The sequence below is a fragment of the Saccostrea echinata genome, unplaced genomic scaffold (genome assembly GCF_033153115.1).
Source record: "Saccostrea echinata isolate AGI-Se365-2 ecotype Australia unplaced genomic scaffold, CSIRO_AGI_Sech_v1 ptg000003l, whole genome shotgun sequence".
NCBI classification, from domain to species: Eukaryota; Metazoa; Mollusca; class Bivalvia; order Ostreida; family Ostreidae; genus Saccostrea; species Saccostrea echinata.
The window spans coordinates 14,207,218-14,229,144 of NW_026889752.1; the positions used below are offsets into that span (position 1 = coordinate 14,207,218).

The 21,927-nt window shown below is 34.1% G+C and overlaps 1 protein-coding gene across 1 annotated transcript; it reads right to left on the minus strand.

Annotated features, from left to right (window-relative positions):
* Positions 1–354: 354 nt before the first annotated feature.
* Positions 355–21,554, minus strand: LOC133178493 (mucin-2-like). The gene is made up of 3 exons (XM_061313187.1): positions 21,489–21,554; positions 20,667–20,802; positions 355–2,441 (listed from the first exon to the last, which is right to left on the minus strand). Exons 1-3 carry the CDS (start codon positions 21,552–21,554, stop codon positions 355–357), a joined length of 2,289 nt encoding a protein of 762 aa, XP_061169171.1.
* Between the last annotated feature and the right edge of the window lie 373 nt (positions 21,555–21,927).

The following is a 21,927-nucleotide window of genomic DNA, read 5'->3' on the forward strand; positions in this document are numbered from 1 at the left end:
TTGTCGTTTCTGTTCGTTCGCTGTGAAAGGGCCTTTACCCTCAATATTTCTTGAAAGAATAAACCATAAAAATTTAACTATCGCAGATTTCTTCATTTTGAAATAAAAGACTGACTTAACATTTTAATTTTTTAATTCTGCTACGAATAAAACAATATAACTGGACTTTTTTCTTTCAGTTCAATTTTATATTATATTATTCAGATAACTTACAATAATAATTTCTGCCTTCAGAAAATGATTTACTCGCTGATATAATGTTTGTAACAATTCCCTCATATGTAAAGCAATGGGTTCAGATTGAAAGGTTTATTGATACAAAATTTATGTTTGAGAACTCCTAATTCTTAACAACTAAATAATTTTACCTGTTGTTGGAATCGAAGTAGTTGTTGTTCCAGAGGTAGTCGTAGTCATTGAAGGAGTTGTAGAGGTAGTTGCAGTACTTGTTGTTGTTGGTTCTGTAGTTGTTGTTGTTGGTTCTGTTGTTGTTGTTGTTGGTTCTGTTGTAGTGGTTGTTGGTTCTGTTGTAGTGGTTGTTGGTTCTGTAGTTGTGGTTGTTGGTTCTGTTGTTGAGGTTGTTGGTTCTGTAGTAGTGGTTGTTGGTTCTGTAGTTGTGGTTGTTGGTTCTGTAGTAGTGGTTGTTGGTTCTGTAGTTGTGGTTGTTGGTTGTGTAGTAGTGGTTGTTGGTTCTGTAGTTGTGGTTGTTGGTTGTGTAGTAGTGGTTGTTGGTTCTGTAGTTGTGGTTGTTGGTTGTGTAGTTGTGGTTGTTGGTTCTGTTGTGGTAGTTGTTGGTTCTGGAGATGTGGTTGTTGGTTCTGTAGTAGTGGTTGTTGGTTGTGTGGTTGTGGTTGTTGGTTGTGTACTAGTGGTTGTTGGTTCTGTAGTTGTGGTTGTTGGTTCTGTTGTAGTGGTTGTTGGCTGTGTAGTTGTGGTTGTTGATTCTGTTGTAGAGGTTGTTGGTTGTGTAGTGGTGGTTGTTGGTTGTGTAGTGGTGGTTGTTGGTTGTGTAGTTGTGGTTGTTGGTTCTGTTGTAGTGGTTGTTGGTTGTGTAGTTGTGGTTGTTGGTTCTGTTGTAGTAGTTGTTGGTTCTGTAGTAGTGGTTGTTGGTTCTGTAGTGGTGGTTGTTGGTTCTGTAGTTGTGGTTGTTGGTTCTGTAGTGGTGGTTGTTGGTTGTGTAGTTGTGGTTGTTGGTTGTGTAGTTGTGGTTGTTGGTTCTGTAGTTGTGGTTGTTGGTTCTGTTGTAGTAGTTGTTGGTTCTGTAGTTGTGGTTGTTGGCTCTGTAGTTGTGGTTGTTGGTTCTGTTGTTGTTGTTGTTGGTTCTTTAGTGGTGGTTGTTGGTTCTGTAGTGGTTGTTGTTGGGTCTGTAGTGGTGGTTGTTGGTTCTGTAGTGGTGGTTGTTGGTTCTGTTGAAGTAGTTGTTGGTTCTGTAGTTGTGGTTGTTGGTTCTGTGGTTGTTGGTTGTGTAGTTGTGGTTGTTGGTTCTGTTGAAGTAGTTGTTGGTTCTGTTGTAGTGGTTGTTAGTTGTGTAGTTGTAGTTGTTGGTTGTGTAGTTGTGGTTGTTGGTTGTGTAGTAGTAGTTGTTGGTTCTGTAGTGGTGGTTGTTGGTTCTGTAGTTGTGGTTGTTGGTTCTGTAGTAGTGGTTGTTGGTTCTGTAGTTGTAGTTGTTGGTTCTGTAGTTGTGGTTGTTGGTTCTGTTGTAGTGGTTGTTGGTTGTGTAGTTGTGGTTGTTGGTTGTGTAGTAGTAGTTGTTGGTTCTGTAGTGGTGGTTGTTAGTTCTGTAGTGGTGGTTGTTGGTTCTGTAGTTGTGGTTGTTGGTTCTGTAGTAGTGGTTGTTGGTTCTGTAGTTTTAGTTGTTGGTTGTGTAGTTGTGGTTGTTGGTTCTGTTGTAGTGGTTGTTGGTTGTGTAGTTGTAGTTGTTGGTTGTGTAGTTGTGGTTGTTGGTTGTGTAGTAGTAGTTGTTGGTTCTGTAGTGGTGGTTGTTGGTTCTGTAGTGGTGGTTGTTGGTTCTGTTGATGTGGTTGTTGGTTGTGTAGTTGTGGTTGTTGGTTCTGTAGTAGTGGTTGTTGGTTGTGTAGTTGTGGTTGTTGGTTGTGTAGTAGTGGTTGTTGGTTCTGTTGTAGTGGTTGTTGGTTGTGTAGTTGTGGTTGTTGGTTCTGTAGTTGTGGTTGTTGGTTCTGTAGTTGTGGTTGTTGGTTCTGTAGTAGTAGTTGTTGGTTCTGTAGTGGTGGTTGTTGGTTCTGTAGTGCTGGTTGTTGGTTCTGTAGATGTGGTTGTTAGTTCTGTTGTGGTGGTTGTTGGTTCTGCTGAGGTGGTTGTTGGTTCTGTAGTTGTGGTTGTTGGTTCTGTAGTGCTGGTTGTTGGTTCTGTAGTGCTGGTTGTTGGTTCTGTAGTTGTGGTTTTCTGTTCTGTAGTAGTAGTAGTGGTAGTGGTTGTGGCTGCTAAAAAAATAAAGCATCTTTAATTTTTACACGTAACGAATGTGTTTTGTATGCATAATACATGAAATTGTATTATCGTCGCATTTAAGTAACAAACACTTATAACAGAGAATTTCCAAGCAAAACCAGTACTGGAAAAATTAATTCTGCTGCCTGAAATATCAGTTCTACTTAATCGTATGTTGACATGCAAAAGAAATACGATATTTATACTGCATTTTTTAATGAATAGAAATATTAGTGCAATTCAAGATTTGTTTTTGCGATACAGTTTGGTCCGTTAAATAACGCTTTTCTTAATGTGGTGTTAGTAAAAACAATAGGATCTAAACTCGTGAATACTGTTATCAAAGAAATTTACGTGTAGGGTAATTTTTCTTAAATACGCGACAAGAAATCTCTCAAGTAAATATTCTTCCGCACATCAATATATTTTATTCAGTATATTGTCAATCATGATATAATATTGGCATTGCGGAAAAAACCCATGCGTGTGGATTTTGTAATTAACAACACATCATCCACATTAACAATAATTACTGTCTCGTTAAAGTGCACGTGGCATAAACACACTTGCATTGCCGTTTTGTTCACAAAATCAAATTTCAATATTTATCGTGCAGATTTAAACTTACATGAGCATTCTTATTATTCAATATTAACAGTATTCTTCATAACCTTACATCAGACACAGGCTTTATATTTGCTCATGTATGTTTTAGTGGGTGTGTATGATTTACTTGCACTGCACACATCTCTGAATACTAATATACAACACTGGTGAGTTGGCTTTTCTTTCCTTTAAACCTTCTTGATTATAGCTTTAATATCTTTTATCAATAGACATCAAATTTCGCGCTTTTTTTCAAATATTAAGGATAAATTTTACATCGCAAGGTGCAAGGATGTGTGTCAATCAGATGCGTTCCAAAATTCGTAGTTTTAATTATTTTTTAATAAAATGAGTTTCTAAACACGCTTTTACATTATATCGATTTAACAAGCTCCTGCAACATTTGAGACCTGAATTTTATTTAAAATTTTGATGGATATAAACTTCAAATCTGTGCCCATGCCTCTTTAAAAAGGCTTAGACACAGATTCGAAGTTAATATTTTCCCAAATTTTCTGTATAATATCCTGACTTATATGTTGCTAAAGCATTTCACACGGAAATATAATAAAAACTTATTTTATCTAGAAATTGTTGAAACTACGAATTTTGGGACGCGTTTGATTGGCACATCCTTGCACTTTCACAGAGTAAACTTTATCCTTAAAGGGGCATAGACATAGATTTGATGTTAATATTTTCTCAATTTTTCTGTATTATATCATGACTTATATGCCATGTGCCAATCAACGCGTCCCGAAATTCGTAGTTTCAACAATTTCCAGATAAAATAAGTTTTTTAAATTATATTTCTGTGTGAAATGCAACTTCAAATGTATCTTCAAATCTGTGTCTCTAAGCCCCTTTAAAGTTTTCTAAGCATATTTTAGGATTAATATTGGGGATTAATTAATTTCTCGTTAAAATTATCACTATTTTTGTAAACAAACTTATTATTGAAGGAGCTCAAATGTTCACCAGTTACACCTTTTTTGTAGAGAGGGAGCATTTTCTGGAGGACAACGTTTTTCTTTTTCCTGAAAGGGTTTTCAATCACTCAATTTTCAATCGTCAATTGTCGGTAGTTTGATATAGAAAGACAGCCATACACTGAATTTCTCATACTTCCCAATTGTGAGAAACTTGCTCCTATCACCTTTCAAGATAAGGGATTTGTCTTGTATATCCTAGAAATTTTTATAATGTTTGTAGCTGTAAAAATATTTTTTTCAATACTGTCATGTGACAAACAGCTGATACAAGTGATGTTGCTTAGGCCGGACTCAGCAGATACCTGATAGATACAAATGCAGTAAGCAAAATTCCCATTTGTCAAAAATCCTACATTTTGAAAAGCTACATACAACTGTATTTATATTGTATACATTTTCTTGCATTCTTGTATTTCCATAGAACGTCCTTAACCTAGCTGCCTTCATTTCACTATTTTTTATCGTCAAATATGGATACTTAGGTGCCTATGGTCATGTAACCTTGTTAGTTGACGCACCTTGGGATGCGTTGATGAAAATGCAGGTCAGGGTGACCTTCTTATATGAATTTTATCATTGTTCATTGATTGTTTTTTTACTTAAGGAAGAGCCATACTCGGGTAAATTTCTGACCGAAATTTTTCCAACTTTAAATATTATTTAACCAACGCACAAAACAGTGATGGGAAAAAGTCATTGTTTTCGTATTATTTATTTTAAGCAGTGCCAGCTATATTTCAACAGAAAATAAGGATAATGAAAGAATTACACATATTCATAGTTAAACGTGAATGATTATTTAGATGAAATATATTTATTTTCATTGAAAAAAAATCTTTAGTCATATGCAGTACACAAATGATGCAATACACCCTAGCTGTAAAGTCCGATTTGTCAATATTTAATTTTAAATATTTTGGTAAATCAGGAAAAAATATCATTGAACAAACAAATATCTTTATTTTCAATGATTTGACCACTTGAATCTACACTACTTGAGGTTTTTTCCTTATAAATATGACTAACCACGGTTTTGCTGTTCTTTGGAAGATTTTTCCTTTCTTTTCCTATTTAAATTTGATCGCCCACAGTGGCCCCGCCCTACCCCCAGGGGTCATGATTTAAATTTTCTTGAATTTACACTACCTGGGAATGCTTCCATATAAATATGATTAGAAAATACATTGCTGTTCTTGAAATTTTTCCTAATATTTCCTATGTTAAAATTTAATCACCCATAGTGGCCCATCCTACACCCAGAGGTCATGATTAAAAAAAAATTAAATCTGCACTACCTGAGGATGCTTCCATATAAATATGACTAATCATGATTTTGCTATTCTTGAGAAGAAGAATTTTAAAGATTTTTCCAATGTATTCCTAAATTTGATCACCCATTTTGGCCCCACTCTACCCAGGCGATGATTTGAAATACTTGAATCTATTCTACTCCAGAAAGCTTTGACATGTTTCATCTTTCTTGCAAGTGGTATTTCATCACAAGATTTTTCAATTACTCAACCCAGTTTTTACTATTTCCTAATTATCTCCACTTGGAACAGGATGTGACCCTTCATTTGAATATACTTGAATTCCCTTTACCCACGGATACCCTGTGCAAAGTTTGGTTGAAATTGGCTCAGTGGTTCTGGAAAAGAAGATGAAAATGTAAAAAGTTTACAACACGCCGACGACAGACAACGGACAAAGAGCTAAATCCACGAAGGGGCTAAATCGGCCTATTTTTTTCAGGAAAATTAAACTAAGGGGAAGAAGAAAATTAACAATAGAAATATTATCCTTGGGTATCAAACTTTTATAGTTTATGCCAATTTTTTTATTTCATGACGTCATATTTGTACAGAAAACGTCTACGCACGTGCACTTTGATAGTTTTTATCAAAATAAAGCATTTTTTTTGTCTTTGGTTCAAATTTTTGCTGTGGCCACACCCTTCGAACAAAATAAAATTTATACCATTGAAAAGAGGATTAAAATATGAATAAATAAAGTACATTTTTATTTTGTTCGAGGGGTGTGGCCACATCGAAATTAATACTTTTCGTTCGATTCAAATATCTTAGCACCGAGTCACACAGTGAAAATAGCGGGGATTACCCTACATTAATAGGAAAGAGAATGATTCTATATTGTTTTTTGTAAATATTAAAAAGTTTCGAAATGCGAATGTTATATTTATTATAAGTTATTTTGTGTTGTGGTGCAAAAAAGTACGAAAAACTTTCGCTAAGCATGACTGCCTATAGATGCAATAGTGTCGACATTTTGTGTACTATATACGTGCCTCAGTCCTGACCCAAGACTTTTCCTTCAAGTAGCTGATCTATATTTATCTCATCATTATGCTGAACTGTTTAAAAAAAAAATGCTATGTTCTCTTTTCCTCTGACAGCCTATTTATTTATGCTTTGAATTTGTTTTCCAACTCCCGGCTCCTCGTCACCATGGTCACTATGTAATCAAAGGGAGATCACCCGAGAAACATGTAGGCTACATCTTTATTGTCTCCTGAGTGGCCACGTCGGAATAGCCTAGAATATTAAACAAATTACATCGGATGCAACTACCAAGACGTATTTATAATGATTGTTTTGCCACCTTACAAAACTTAAATGTCGACTCGTGAAGTCTGCATCGACAGCATACAAATGGTTAATGTTACGCAAATAGAGTCTATTATAACTATACATGTATATTATAATTATAACCCGTACCCAACATGCGTTTCAGAAATCGCCAGTGGCATTTTAAGACAAAAGATTAATTAATATTTATTAGTGAAAATCTTTACTGATCCGAGACCTCTTAACATAAATTATGTTACGAAGTACTGAACCTAGAAAATTCGAGTTGACAAATCAAATAAACAATAGATTGATTTTACAGATCGCGTGTAATTTTTGTGATAGGCCTCTATAAGAAAAATGCCCTATATTGTATAAACGAATAACTTACTACCAAGGCTGTGACAACTCTTTATGGTTTTAAGTAATTTCAGTATCGCATACATGCTGTGACCTAGCCAACACATGAAAAAAAAAATGTCAAAGGGAGGCTATACTTGCTATCTCTTTCTATTTTGAGTTACTCCGCTTAAATGTAACAGGCCCAAGGGAGAGAGGGCAACCAAGATAAGCAAGCATACATGTAGTAGTGTAATTTCATAGAGGGGGATTAGAGCATTGATATAAAATAAGAAGCAAAAAAAAAAACTATTAAATTTCCAAAAAAAGAAAAACAAACACAAAAAAAACAGGGGTTATTGGGGGGAGAGGGGTTTCGGGATTCCCACCCTCACTCATTAAATACGTGGGACAGTTCGACCAATTACTGCTGCCATTTAAACAAGAAAGTAGTAAAGTGAATAAATAACAATGCCAATTATATTAGTCCTTATATATATAGTATGAAAAAAAAAATCATACACAAGTTTTCATTTTTTTTTTCAATCTCCTTGATAAAAATTTAATTTAAGAATGGTTGATTTTTCGTGACTCGGTCGTTGCATTAATTTAGTATAGATCCCAGGCCCGTAGGTAGTAATTTCAGTTGGGGGCGGGGGGGGGGGGCACTATCAACTACCCAAATTCCTCAGGCGTTTTTATTGACGGGACACAAGCATATAGTAGCTTTGTTTTATATAGTATTATATATATCGGCAAAATTATTGGGGGGGGGGGGGGCATGGCCACCCCCCCCCCCGGTTTCTACGGTCATGTATCCTGAATGATTATTATTATTATTAACGGATATAACTGCTAATTTTGCCTGTCTATCATATTTGTTTTTTTTTTTTTTGAAAGGATGTCTATATAGAATATAACTTCATAGTTTGGGCATTTGAACATGGTATTTTTTTTAAGGGGGGGGGGGGGGGGTATGGTAATATGGTCTATATTTTTTTTCCGACAGTCTGTAATGATAGCCATTTAGTACTGCCAGTAGCTGAGTAACGATCCGAAAACGTCCAGGTTAAAAAAATCTCATATACAATATGTATACGACATTATGATTACTTTATCGTCTTCTTACTCATTATCGCCTATCTATTTGTAGTTGTGTTAGATATTGCACATGGAGAAACGAAACGTAATTTTAAATATATCTGAAAATTATGAGTAAAATGTTAAAACTGGTTTTGAACTATATGAAAGTCTTAGATGTTGTTATGTTTGAATTTAATTTTCACTTCTCACCAGATAATCATTACTTTATGATTTTATGAAAAGGGTTTACAATATAGGTACTCCCCAACATGGGAGTGTGCAAGATATGATAATATGATAAGAAAACGATTAGTTAGCAATAATCAATTCGATTGTTTTTGTCATCTGAAATCTTTTTTCATATCTATTGTGGGTATATAAAAACGTTTCTCTTTGATGATATAACATATTTATCATAATTAGTGAATTTTATTTCGATTAAGTAATTTACATTGAATAAAGTGGTATACGTGCCATTTCCGTTTATCTTGTTTTTTTTTAAACTTCAGGTTCCGTTTTGAAATTCAAATACTTTGGAAATCTTGTGTTTTCGTTGGACTCTTAATTTTTTTTGCGGCCGATTTGATGATTTGCATCACTCTTGTTTAAAAAGTCTGTAGTACCTTCTTTCCTGACAATCTGTGGTGCGCAGGATTGCATGCCATCAAACGTCACTATTTTACGTGTATTACATGTATGAACTACAATTTCATTTCAAATCAGACCCGTAGGAAGCAATTTCAGTAGGGGGGGGGGGGGGGGGGGCACTGCCATACATTTTTCAGTTGACAGTTGAGGGGGCATTACCAAAAATTTCCTGACAATTAAACAAAAAACAGAAAAAAAAACTTCATTAACTACCAAAATTCCTTAACAAACTAAAAAAAAATTATTGAGCGGGCACAAACACATATTATCTATGTTTATTATAGTAATCTATACATTGGCAAAATTATTGGGGGCACGCCCCCCCCCCCTTGCCCCCCCCCCTCCCGGTTCCTACGGCCATGCAAATGTCCGGGAATTGCCATAAATTTCGGAAATGCAACGAAATTTTCAAAATGACAATAAAATAGATGGTAACTTCAAACGTATTCATTTTTAATGCAACTTTTCATTTCAATGTTGTTTTTTTGTATTTTCTGAAAAAAAAAAGTCTATTTTTTGTTTGTACGCAGTATGACCATACAATAACACATTTAAGAATGATAAAATCCTTATCCTTGGCTACTATAGTATGTATTTTACTACATTAATTCAGTTTTACTCAAACATGATTGATTAACACTTTGTGTTTGTTTTCAGCTTAACGTGTCTCTTATTATCCTTTAAAAGTGTTACATATATCAACAGTTATACCAGACAACCGTTGTTTATTCTTGGTGGCATTTCTTTAGAGCACAAATACAATGTAGCTTTAATTAAAAATTAAACCAAAAGTTTTCAGAACTTCTTGAAAAATTCATAGTAAAATTTTCCCAAAATTTTAAAGAAGAGCCTATATTGGTTATTTTTGTACATATGTTAGTTTCTTATACAAAATGTCAACGTCACGACGTTAAAGTGTGTAACGTCAACGTAATGACGTGATAGTATTAATAAGAAAAACAATACCAAATTTAAACGTATGTAAAAAGAAAACCAGAAAAGATATTGTTAAAAAATAAATTGTTTTACAACATAAAAATCTTAGAATTTTATGTGAGAAATTTCATTTATTTTGATGACTGGGCCGATTTAGCCCCTTCGTGGATTTAGCTCTTTCAATCGGAAAAGCTCATTTGTGCCTTCGACTCTGATGGGCTAAAAACGAATATAAAATCTCGAGTTCATATACCTTTAAGAGTGTCTCAAACATATCATGTTATTATCGAATCTCGCGCTTAATATGGGGTGAGAAAGTTGCTGTGAGAAAATGGCAATTTGACAATCACAGGAGAATAGTGGACCCTGCTACAGAATTTGCTGGCATAAAAAATTATCTCATTTCATTACATCTTGGAAGGCGGTAGGTTTTATTCATTTAAATAATAAAGTTTTGTATATAGTTTGTTGATCTTAGTTGATAAATTTGATACTAATTTTTATACGTGATTGGTTACTTAAAAAATTAACCATTTATATTTTATCCTCGCTCATTTCACATATCGAGTTAAATTGGATAAAGAGGTATGTGACCAAAAATGAAGATGCGTGGCAGCATTTGCTACATTTATTTGGAATCTCGAAAGTGTTGATTTAATGATATCCGATCCTCAGCCAGGAAGGATAACTCTTAAATTTATAATTTTATTTAAAAAGTCTCCAGATGAAGGTTGAATCTGAGATCTTTTTGTGCAATAATTTTCATTTAACGCATCTCAATACGATTTTAGGTTCTTTGAGGTCTTGGAAACAGTCTTGAAAAAAATTGACATTTGTACCCAATAAAAGAAAAAAATGAATTCATTTTTAGAGAAATCGAATTTCCATAAGTCTAGCATTAGATACCAATGCTTATTGGCATAGAATGAAATTAGACGTGATATGTGATGTCTTGCAATGATAGCACAAGCTATTAACACTACGTATCATATTACAATTGAAGTAAAGAGAAGAACTAAAATACTGTATAAGCATAAAAAAAGAAAGAACTTTCTCCAAATGCCTGGATACTTATATTTTTCTATCCTAATTTATATTTGTTGATCAATTTTCAATTAGAAAATGCATAGCTGGTGTTTTTATTCGCATTTCCTGAAAATATATTTGAGATTTGATAATTTTTCCTATATAATATGATTAACTATAATAATGATTTTTGAAGAAATACCATGGGTAAATTCACATTACTATGTGAAATCAGAGACATTTTTGTGGAGCATTTTCAATTACCTAAAAGCTGATTTTCAGAACCTGATGATCGGACTACCTTAATTTTCCATTTATCAAAAGGGAAAGTTCAAGAATTTGTTAAAATCATTGATAATGATTTTTGGAAAGATGTTAATGAAGCATTGATAAAGATTCAGAAAAGTCCTGAACACGTATCAGGTTATATGTATTTAGACATTAGAAATAGTGGATGTCAGAAAGTGGGAATTTTATAACAAAATGGGTTGGAAAAGGTGTCAAAACCCCGAACGACCTTATGTTGAAAATTATAATGCTTTAATGAAATAAAACATGTACTTAGTACTTGAATTTTTTAAATCTATTTTCTTATGAGTATTACAAAAACATAGAAAAGTATTGTGAAAACATTTCAATGTAAGGACAAAATACTCAGTAAATGGGAACTATATGAGATTGTGTATGATAAATGATGAAAAATCAGAATTGATTCTTTATCTTCACTTATTTGATATGTCTTTTTTATTAGATAAATAACACGATTGACTGTAACATATTTACGTATTATGTACACTATTTTACTATAAAGAAAGTGCACTGTATGAGTGTGTGTTAGTGTTGTGGTGAGTGGGTGTAAATTGTTTGGTATGTGATATGAAAAATGGCTTCAAAAATAAAGCATTAAAAAAAGTAATTAAGGGTTGTCATTTTATTTATCTTGAGAGGAAATCGTTTCGCTTTCATTGTATATCTTGCAAACGATTATTTTTGTATATACGATCGCCCTATTGTATATATATATTGGCAGGCGATTATTTTATCATTAGTTACTATGGTTATAAAATCATTTTTGAGTCTTGACATCAATTTAGTAATTGAGGGGTCCAGAGAGAACGTTACACGATCATGATTTTAGAAAAAAGGCTTTCGGTGTCTTATGTACATGTAATATACTGTTTGTCTAATAATTGCAAACTATCGATTATGTAATTTTTTAATCTATTTTTAATAGAACCATGCTTATGTCTGTATTTTTTCTTAGAATCATGAGGTCCATGTAAATTTGCGAGAAAAATCATTATATGTTCTAAAATTCAAAATATTTAGATTTTGTGCGCAGTTCCCTGCCGTTCTACGGTAAAACACCCTTGGCTATATGAACCAGTTGTTTATGCATGTATCCGATTTAATGCTTTACTGCTGTCGAAAGGATATAAAATGAATAAATAATTGATTATTCTATTTATAGGAAAAATTATTTAAATTTTGAAGGCTTAACCCCTGACTTTACTGCATTCCCAAATGCCCCGATTTAAAAAACAGTCAATCAGTCTCCTTACCATAATGAATAATAATAGATTTTAAGGGGAAGTAACTCAAAAATAAAGAACGGTGCTGGTATATCTGTGTCTTGTTTCTTTTTTCTTTTTCATTTTCAGCCAAAATATATCTAGATGCCACTGGAAATGAGGATACAATAATGTATAAAATAATAGATAAACTTTATGAAATAAATGAGTTTGTGAAAAAATATGTAAGTCCTTTTTATCAACATTTTACATACGAAATGTATTGAGAATTGTACAAACATTGATTTGACAAAATCTAGGGAAGGGTGACCTGGTGGGTTAAATGTACCAGAATATAACGCTTATTACCATTACACCTACTCAAGAGTTCTTGAAAAATTCTATACGAAAGCCAGGAACCTTGCCAAGGTCCTTAAGGATATCCGCTCCTCAGCCAGGAAGGATAACTCTTAAAATTATTATCTAATTTAAAAAGTCTCAAAATTAAGGTTGAATTTGTATTTTTTATGCAACAATTTTCATTTTATGCATCTAAATATGATTCAAGGTTATTTGAAGTCTGAGAAACAGTCTTGTAAAAAGTTGCAATTTGTACTCTAGCAAAGTAAAAAATAAGTACAACTTTACAGAAATTGAATTTCCTTTAATCTAGCCTTAGATACCAATGTTTATTAGCATGATATGAAATTAGAAGTAATCTGTGATGTCTTACAAAGATAGCACAAATGTGTTACACTATGTATTATATAACAATTGAAGTAAATACAAGAACTAAAGTACTGTGTAAATATAAAAAACATGCAATTTTCTCCAAATGCCTGGATACCTATAATTTTTTATCCTAAAACATATTTATTGATCATTTTGAATTGAAAAATGCATAGCAGGTGCTTTTATTTTGTTTCCTGAAAATATATTCGAGATTTGATCATTTTTCCAATATAATATGATTAACTATAAAGATGAACTTTGAAGAAATACCAGGGTAAATACACATTACTTTTAGAATTCAGAAGCATATTTGTGAGCATTTTGAATTACCCAACTCCTGATTTTCAGAACCTGAGGATCGGACTACCTTAGGATTTATAAATTCACATTTATGTCACATTACGGCAAATGTTGAATGCTCGCATTCGTAATGCTTCGGGGCATACACGTATACGTATTGCAAATATAACGTTCAATAACACGCCAGGATATTTAACCCTAAAGTTCTTTAGACTTTTAGTAGTTACTACTTTACGAATCCCACTGTGGGACTTGGAGACCGGTCCTTCGGATGAGACCGTATAAACCGAGGTCCCGTGTCGCAGTAGGTGCTGGCACGAAAAAGATCCCTCACTGCTCAATGGCCGTAAGTGCCGAGTATAGGACAAAATTTGCAGCTCTCCACCGGCAAGTGGTGGCGTCTCCACATGAGTGAAAAATTCTCGAGAGGGACGTTAAACAACATTCAATCAATCAACAATCTAATTAGCTTATGAGTAAAATTAAATGTCTTACCGCATATAGTGTTTAGAAGTTCGATGGTGTCGATTGCAATATCTCCCGACCACGAGTCTCCTCGGATTCCCTCAAATATAATCTTTCAAAGAAATAAACACGTCATCAAATGCACTGCTACTAATATTTATTTAATACTGCAGCAAAGAATATGCCCAAAAAATAACAACATGTAAAGCTGAATTATGTAGACTATATTTTTTAAGATGTAACCGACACTCTGAGACGTTTGCTATCAAATGATAAGACCACCCAATGTAACAATAAATACTGCATAAACCTATAGCTTACAAAGAATTCAAATATATACCATTTCAAATCAAAGTTCCATTTCGAGTTAAAATTGTCTTTACTGAATAATTCAAACAGTTATCTAACTTTTCTTGATTTGCGATTTTTTTAAGTTGAAACGTTTAGGGTTCTTCTAAAAACAATATCAAGCACATAAGAACAGGAAGTTTGTAAGCCAGTGCTCACTAGAACATGTACATTTGTAATACCCCGCTCTGGTGTGAATATATGCTTTCATGAATCATTCCAAATGGCATGCCTTCACAAAGACTGTGCTAAAATTTCATGCATCTGCAATGAATAGTTGCTGAGAAAACTGCGACGCAAAATGCGAAGATAAACAGGAAGTTGACATCGGATTCATACAGAAATGAATCCCATCATATGGCATGCCTAAACAAAGACTGCTAAAATTTCAAGCATCTGCGATGAGTAGTTGCTGATCATGAGAAAACTGCGACGAAAATTTGGTACGTAGAGACGTACAGATAAACAGGAAGTTGACATCGGATTCGTACAAAAGTAAATACCATCATATGACATGCATTGTGGCAACGCGTTAAAATTGGGACAAAATCAACGCACTTTGAATTTTTTTCAAAGTGCGTTAAGAATGTACCTCAACATTTTTTACCATGGAGACATTTAACGCACTTTGAAAAAAATACGTATGAAACAAAAATTCTGGACTTAGATTTTAATAATAGACAGTATTAATTTGTTATATTTCTTACGAAAAACTGATGAATTGATCTACCCTCATCGAGAACGAGGAGAAGACAGGTAGAAAGTCCCTCAGCCCAACTCTCTATCTTTCCTACACAATTATATGTATTTACATAACTGGTATGGCACTGATATTATTTCTCTCAATAAATTTGAGTTAACGTAAAATAGATGAAAAAATTGAGATAAGCTTTCCTGAAAAAAAAATTACGCAACCTATTATATAAAAGAAGAGAGTCGCATAACCTTTATTCAAAATATATCCACAATGATTCCTCTGAAAAAATGCATTTACATGGTATTTAAAACATGCTATTTGACATGTCTAGCATTTTTATGATATCAAATTACAGATTTAGAAGTAATCTGACTGCATAACTTTTTTTGAGAAAATGTTATTGGTGAACGAGGTAAAAATTTCAGTCGAGTGAGTAATGAGGCTAAGGTTTATTTTCTTACTTTCAAATAAATGAGTCAACCAATGTTTCATATATGTTCACAATATATAGATAGATCAATATGATAGAAAAATATATGAGAGAGAGAGAGAGAGAGAATTTTCATGGTATGGAAAATCATAATTGCTCCCTTTTCCCTAAGAAAAATGCGACGCTTTAAAAGTCACTTATCGACACCTACATCTACCGAACTTATTAAAGACTGGATAAAATTTAAAAAAGAAAAGAAAAAAAAAAGAAACGTAACTGTGCTATTAAACAATCATTCCTCTATTAGTCCCCTTTATAACAGTTACGAGAACCTTTTGAAACAAGACAACTCCTAAAACTCTTTAAAAGTCTATATCTCAGATCCTGACGTCATCACCGAAAAGTTATCCAACCAGGTTCAAATAATTATTTATCACACCTAAAATTTGCAAGTTTATTGACCAAGCCGTGCACATTTTTTTTTCAAAGTGCGTTAATATAGTCGATATTAACGCACTTTGAAAAGAATTATTTTTTTTCAAAGTGCGTTAACGTGGTCCCACTTTGAAGATTTTTTTCACAGTGCGTAATTTTTCAAAGTGCGTAGTAACAATGCATAAACAAAGACTGCTAAAATTTCAGGCATCTGTGATGAGCAGTTGCTGAGAAAACTACGACGGAAATTTCTTACGGACAGATACACCAATAAGCAGGATATTGACATCGGATTCGTACAGAAATAAATCCCACTGTATGAGATGCCTAAACAAAAACTGTGGTAAAATTTCAAACATCTGCGATGAGTAGTTGCTGAGAAGACGGAAATTTGGTACTGCTATAAGCGAATATAAATAGGAAGTTGACATCGGAATTGTACAGTCATGAATCCCATCATATTGCATGCCTAAACAAAGACTGTACTAAAATTTCAAGCATCTTCGATGAGTAGTTGCTGATCATGAGAAAACTGCGAAGGGAATTTGGTACGGCGAGACACGCAGATAAACAGGAAGTTGACATCGGATTTGTACAAAAATTGATACCATCATATGGCATGCCTTAACAAAGACTGCTAAAATTTCAAGCATCTGTGATGAGTAGTTGCCGAGAAAACTACGACAGAAATGTGGTTCGGACAGATGCACGGATAAGCAGGAAGTTGACATAGGATTCGTACAAAAATGAATCCTACTATATGGCATGGCTGAACAAAGACTGTGCTTAAATTTACAGACAGACACACAAGGGTAAATCAGTATACCCCCCCCCCTCCTTCGGAGAGGGGTTAAGAAAATATGTTCATTGTTATATATTACTTTTTTCAATATAAAATGTGTTAGTTATACTGATTTTCTTGCCCGGTATTTTGATTCTTCATAAGGAACGACTTAATTTACTCTAAATACTCTAAGTGATACCTACGAAATCCGGTCAATATAAATATTGTTATCTAATTATTTTTGTTAATGAAAATAACAGATAATAAAATGAGTACCTGCAAGTTGCTAATTGCAGGGATATCAATTTCAGCGTAATGCCAAGAATTTCCCTGGTTTCCAGATTTCGAAAATGCTAACGTCTTTGGAGTATTCGTTCCCTGATAAAAGACATTAAGTGACCCTACTGTCGATCCAAACATGTGGTAATAGAACTTCAGACATCTTAAAATAGCTGAAAATAAAAAAGGAAGTTGTCATTTTAAACATAACTACTTTGTATCACACATGGAATTATCATAAATTACTATGTGAATTAACTTTTCGGACTTTGTGTTAATTGTTACTAAAACTTTTCTTATATTTCCGCAAATGTGTTAAATTCTATAAATTCCACACAGCCGTAATCCCACCAGAGGCAGAGTCAGAGATGGACACTTAATCCCTTAATTGACTTCTGTTTATATTTATTGACACTTAATCTTTCATCTACTTTAATTCTATTATATACATGCCGCTAAATGTCATCATTCGCTCAATAATTGTTTGATACTTGATTTCTTTATACTTTTTGTTAATCCTTTTATTTTACTCTTTCTTTGTTCATGTTGTTCAGTATGTGTGTTTTGTTAAAAAAATTAAAGTCATTTGGAATCAGACTTTCGGTGCTGATACATCCCAAACTCATGTAAAAGTATATTCCATGCTAATTCTACATAAAAGTACAAAAAACTACAACGCGTGTTGGCTTGTTGGAGGTTTTCATGAATCTGGGTTTAACAATAAGAGGAGAACTCAGGGTTGGCCAGAATAACAATTTGACGAACAAATTCAAACCGTAATACTTGGTTGGAGAAACCTAAGGGTAATGACACCGGGACTGCTACATATACTTTGTAGTAGTCAGATCCTGGACCTCAACTAAAGCCAAATAGCGAGTTTCCCCAGAATTTGACAGTGCTTATTACAGATGAAGGAGACGTCTAAGGACAAATTCAGCAATGGAATATTCTTTCCGACCGCAGTGCAGACAGAAGTTCAACTTCCCTTCATGTCAGCATCCAGTGTGCAGAAGGTGTGGAAACGTGCATTCTAACGTTTTATGTTTCGCATTCAATCAGAAGTGCTACAGATGTCACAGAATTGGACCTTGTTTTAGGATGTGCTTCACACAGATTAAAGTATCAAAGCCAAAAAGTGATTTCAAAGGACCGGTTGCTACTTGTAGCAGGAAAAAGACTTGGGACTTGAAAAGACTGTGCAAGTATCTCGAAAATAAACAAATACTGCGAGAATTGCCATTCAGTTCTCTTCGAGACAGTCGTGCACTATACAAACTGATCTGAAAAATCTTAAATTTCAACTATGCATGTAAAATAAAGAGAAGAAGAATATGACGGTTGAATTAACAAAAGCAGAGTTTGAAACCGAAAAACTTCAAAATCAAAATATGGTTTTGAAAAAGGAGTATCTCTTTTATATATATATATATATATATATATATATATATATATATATATATATATATATTTAATGTAGTATAGAGTGGCGGCGCTAGAATTTCATCGCCATCAGAAGCAAGTTTTTTTAACTTGCCTAGATGGTCCAGTGGTCTAGATGGTCCAGTTCCTGCAATGCTAGGAGACAGATTCCACAGGTCTCCACTTTAAGCCCGGATCGGGGAAGAAGTGGGTATTTCTTCCAGGTAATTTCTGAATATCGTAATTGCAAAGAAACATGTCTCTCAATATAAAACCATATGAAAATGTATCAGAATATTTTCAGCCATAATGGGACCCCAATGGTCTGAAACTTTTTCATATAGAAACTTAAAACGGCAAATATTCATTTTTTTTATTAGGTAACGCTTTCCTTAACTAATAGATGAAATTTATAGTGATCATTATTAGTTGTGTTCTTTATATGTAGCTGAATGCAAACGAGAACTTAAAACACTACAAGCTAATTCAGAGAATTTGTGTCCCCCGCTTAGGGAAAAAAGAAGAGCATGCGCAGTTCGGGGGGGGGGGGGGGTCACACTGCCCTATATTTGTAGAATTATTAAATGTGTAATGTCTATATCTTAAATAGTTCATTCAGATTTAATGTTTCCCACATATAGGAATGTGCTGTATCAGCAGAATGCTATATGTTTAGTATTAAGTCAGTAATTGATGTTGACAGCCTCAGCCACGCGGTTTGTGAAATTGCTTAGTTATGTAGTTTAGAATTAAAGCATTAAACCAAACGGACGTGTTTTATAATGAGTGTCTAGAGCACGATAATCACGGACAGTACAAAATGCATACATGTATATTGAAGCAAATTAAAAAGAAGTGCCAATATGGATATAAAGATTTGATTGCTTATTCTTTAATATGTGTACAGAAGATTCTTTTTAATATACAGAATATTTATCACACTGTAATAATGATTTTATGAGTTTGTACACGCCAGACATCATAACTTTTTCGTCGCGCGCGTGGCGCAGTGCTTAGAGCGTCTGCTCTAGAGTCGCGGAGTAAGGAGTTGATCCTTACGTCGCGGGTTCGAATCCCACTGTGGGACGTGGAGACCGGTCCTTCGGATGAGACCGTATAAACCGAGGTCCCGTGTCGCAGTAGGTGCTGGCACGAAAAAGATCCCTCACTGCTCAATGGCCGTAAGTGCCGAGTATAGGACAAAATTTGCAGCTCTCCACCGGCAAGTGGTGGCGTCTCCATATGAGTGAAAAATTCTCGAGAGGGACGTTAAACAACATTCAAACAAACAAACATAACTTTTTCATTTCACATGTTGAAGAGTATCATTTAGTAAATCAAAAAAAAAAAAATTAAAAAAAAGAAAAATAGAATCGATCGGGGATTGAACCCGCGCCTCTCGCTTGCTAAGCGAGCAACATACCCCTAGATCACGGAGGCACTTTATTATATAGCAAATTAAAGGCAAACACTAGGTCACACACACAAGTCAGTAATGATAATGTCGTAAAAGTTATGCTTCTTTGACTATGTAACAAGAAGTTGATCTACTCATTTCCATAATATGACTCATATTGAGTTAAGTCTGATTAAATGCAAACATTAGGTCACATATAATGTTTATATTCACTTTCGATATTGTCAAAATTTTACACATTACATATTGTCTAATTTAGCCTTTACTAAACAGTTCTAATAGATGTAATTAGAATATAAAGCACTTGACACAATGATCTCTTTTTGTAACTGTTTGTAAATCATTGTAAAAGTGGGCAACAAAATAAACACAACTCTCCCTAAAAAGCTTTGGAATAGTTTTATGAACGCAGAAAAAATTATGTATTATACGTAATAACTCTCCACCTGCCCCTGTGCTAAAAATAGTGCCAAGCGACTTTTAAATACACAATAAAAAAAAAAACGGGGCGGGACACTTTGAGAGGGGCGAGAGATGCCATTGGGAGTTATGGTATAAAATTTCTTTGCAAAAGCTCAAAAGCTTTTTGAGATATCGCCCGGAAACGAAAGTGTTACACACAGACGGAATTTGTGAATTTACGACCTTGACCTTTGACCTTTTGACCTCAAAATTAATAAGGTTCTTCTTTAGTCCACAGGGAGTTGTTATGTAAAATTTCATTGCAAAAGCTTACAGAATTCGCGAGATATCGCGCGCGGAAACGAAAGTGTTAAAACAGACAGAATTTATGATCTTGACCTTTGACCTTTTGACCTCAAAATTAATAGGGTTCTTCTTTAGTCCATAGGGAGTTGCTATGCAAAATTTCATTGCGAAAGCTCAAAGGGTTCTCGAGATATCGCGCGGAAACGAAAGTGTTACAGACAGACAGAAATACAGACGGACGGACGGACGGACAGAGAGACCCAAATTAATATCCCCCACTTTCAGTGAAAGCGGGGGACAAATATATTGACGATGTGAAATCTCATTTGGTTAAAAATAAAAAATAATATTAAGAATTGCCCAATACTTTTGTTCTTTTTCTTTTATCTTAACATCGGTCGAGACACAGCGAACGAATTACCAATTTTGTGAATTTGAAACTTAAGTGAAAAGAAATATTTTTGCGTTAAAAACATACCAATTAAGAAGTCAATGATAGATGTGTTCATAACAGCCGTTTCTCCAGCTGAGCGTGGTGAAGAAGCCTCTATATACATGTAGTATAAACCAGACTGTGCTGCCGAGGGTCCTGTAGAGCTAGATACTGTCGGTCCCTAAAATGAACAACATCTAGGTCATATCATTAATTTTTTTCCCTTTTTGTACACAGATGATACATGGTAAAATTCTATATATGAAGCACTCATTTTTTAGTAGGCATAGTTAAGTTTATGTGCAGAAAATTTATTTTTCAAAAATTTCTGAAAATAAAAGAATCTACAATGAAAAATATTAGGCCCAAATGTTCAGCGGCAGATCCTCAAAACAAGGTTTTTATATTTGTATGATTTAGCGTGGCCCTAGCTCATGACAAGATTCTTTTTTAAATAAATGTCCTAGATATTCGTACTTAAAACTATTATACCCTATTGTGGCCCCAGCCTACCTCTTGGGACCATCCTTTGAACAATTTTGAATCTTCACTACCTGAAAATACTTGCATATTATTATGACATTAAAGGCTTGTGGTACTTGAGAAAAAGATGTTTTCCCGTATATTCCCATATTATTGCGTTATTGTGGCCTCATCCTTTCCCGAGGCTGTAATTTGAACAAACTTCTAAATTACCTGCTAATGCTTTTGTTTGTTTTCTGCTTTATGGGGAGGGGTTTTTAATAAATTTTCTTTCATCCCCTATTGTGGTCCAATCCTACCCTAGGGACAATGATTTGAACAAATTTGAGTCTGCACTAATTAAGGAGACTTTCATATTGCTCTTGAGAATATTTTTTGAATTACTTTCTTTATATTCCCTTGTAAAATTTTAATGCTTAATTCTGTCTCCGCCTTTTCCACATGAGCCATGATTTGAACAAACTTTATATACACTACCTGAGGAAGTTTGCATACATAAATATGCCTAATTATAGCTCTGCTGTTCTTAGGAAGACGAATAGTTTTTTCATATATTCATGTAAATAGTTACATGTATCCTTACTTTGTCTCCACCATATCGCCAGGGATCGTGATTTAAAGAAACTTGATTCTACAACATGTCGAGAAAATTTTACATATCTTCCATCTTTTATGGCCCAGTGGTGGAATTTTTTAAGGCGTCCATCTATTTTTTGTCTTTTCTTGATTATCTCTGATTCTTATCTCACCTGAGCCGAAGGGTGAAGTGAACTTTTCTGATCGAAGGGGTGTCCGGTGTCTGTCTGACGTGCGATGTCTGTAA

Bases quoted from the DNA above. Each gene is read 5' to 3' on its own strand.
- LOC133178493 (XM_061313187.1), bottom strand. From the start codon at position 21,554: ATGGCTCATGTGGAAAAGGCGGAGACAGAATTAAGCATTAAAATTTTA. The intron at 20,803-21,488 runs GTAATTCAAAAA...TGTTCATTTTAG, and splicing joins TACAAGGGAATATAAAGAAA to GGACCGACAGTATCTAGCTC. The intron at 2,442-20,666 runs GTATGTTTTTAA...TTATTTTTTTAG, and splicing joins TATCATTGACTTCTTAATTG to CAGCCACAACCACTACCACT.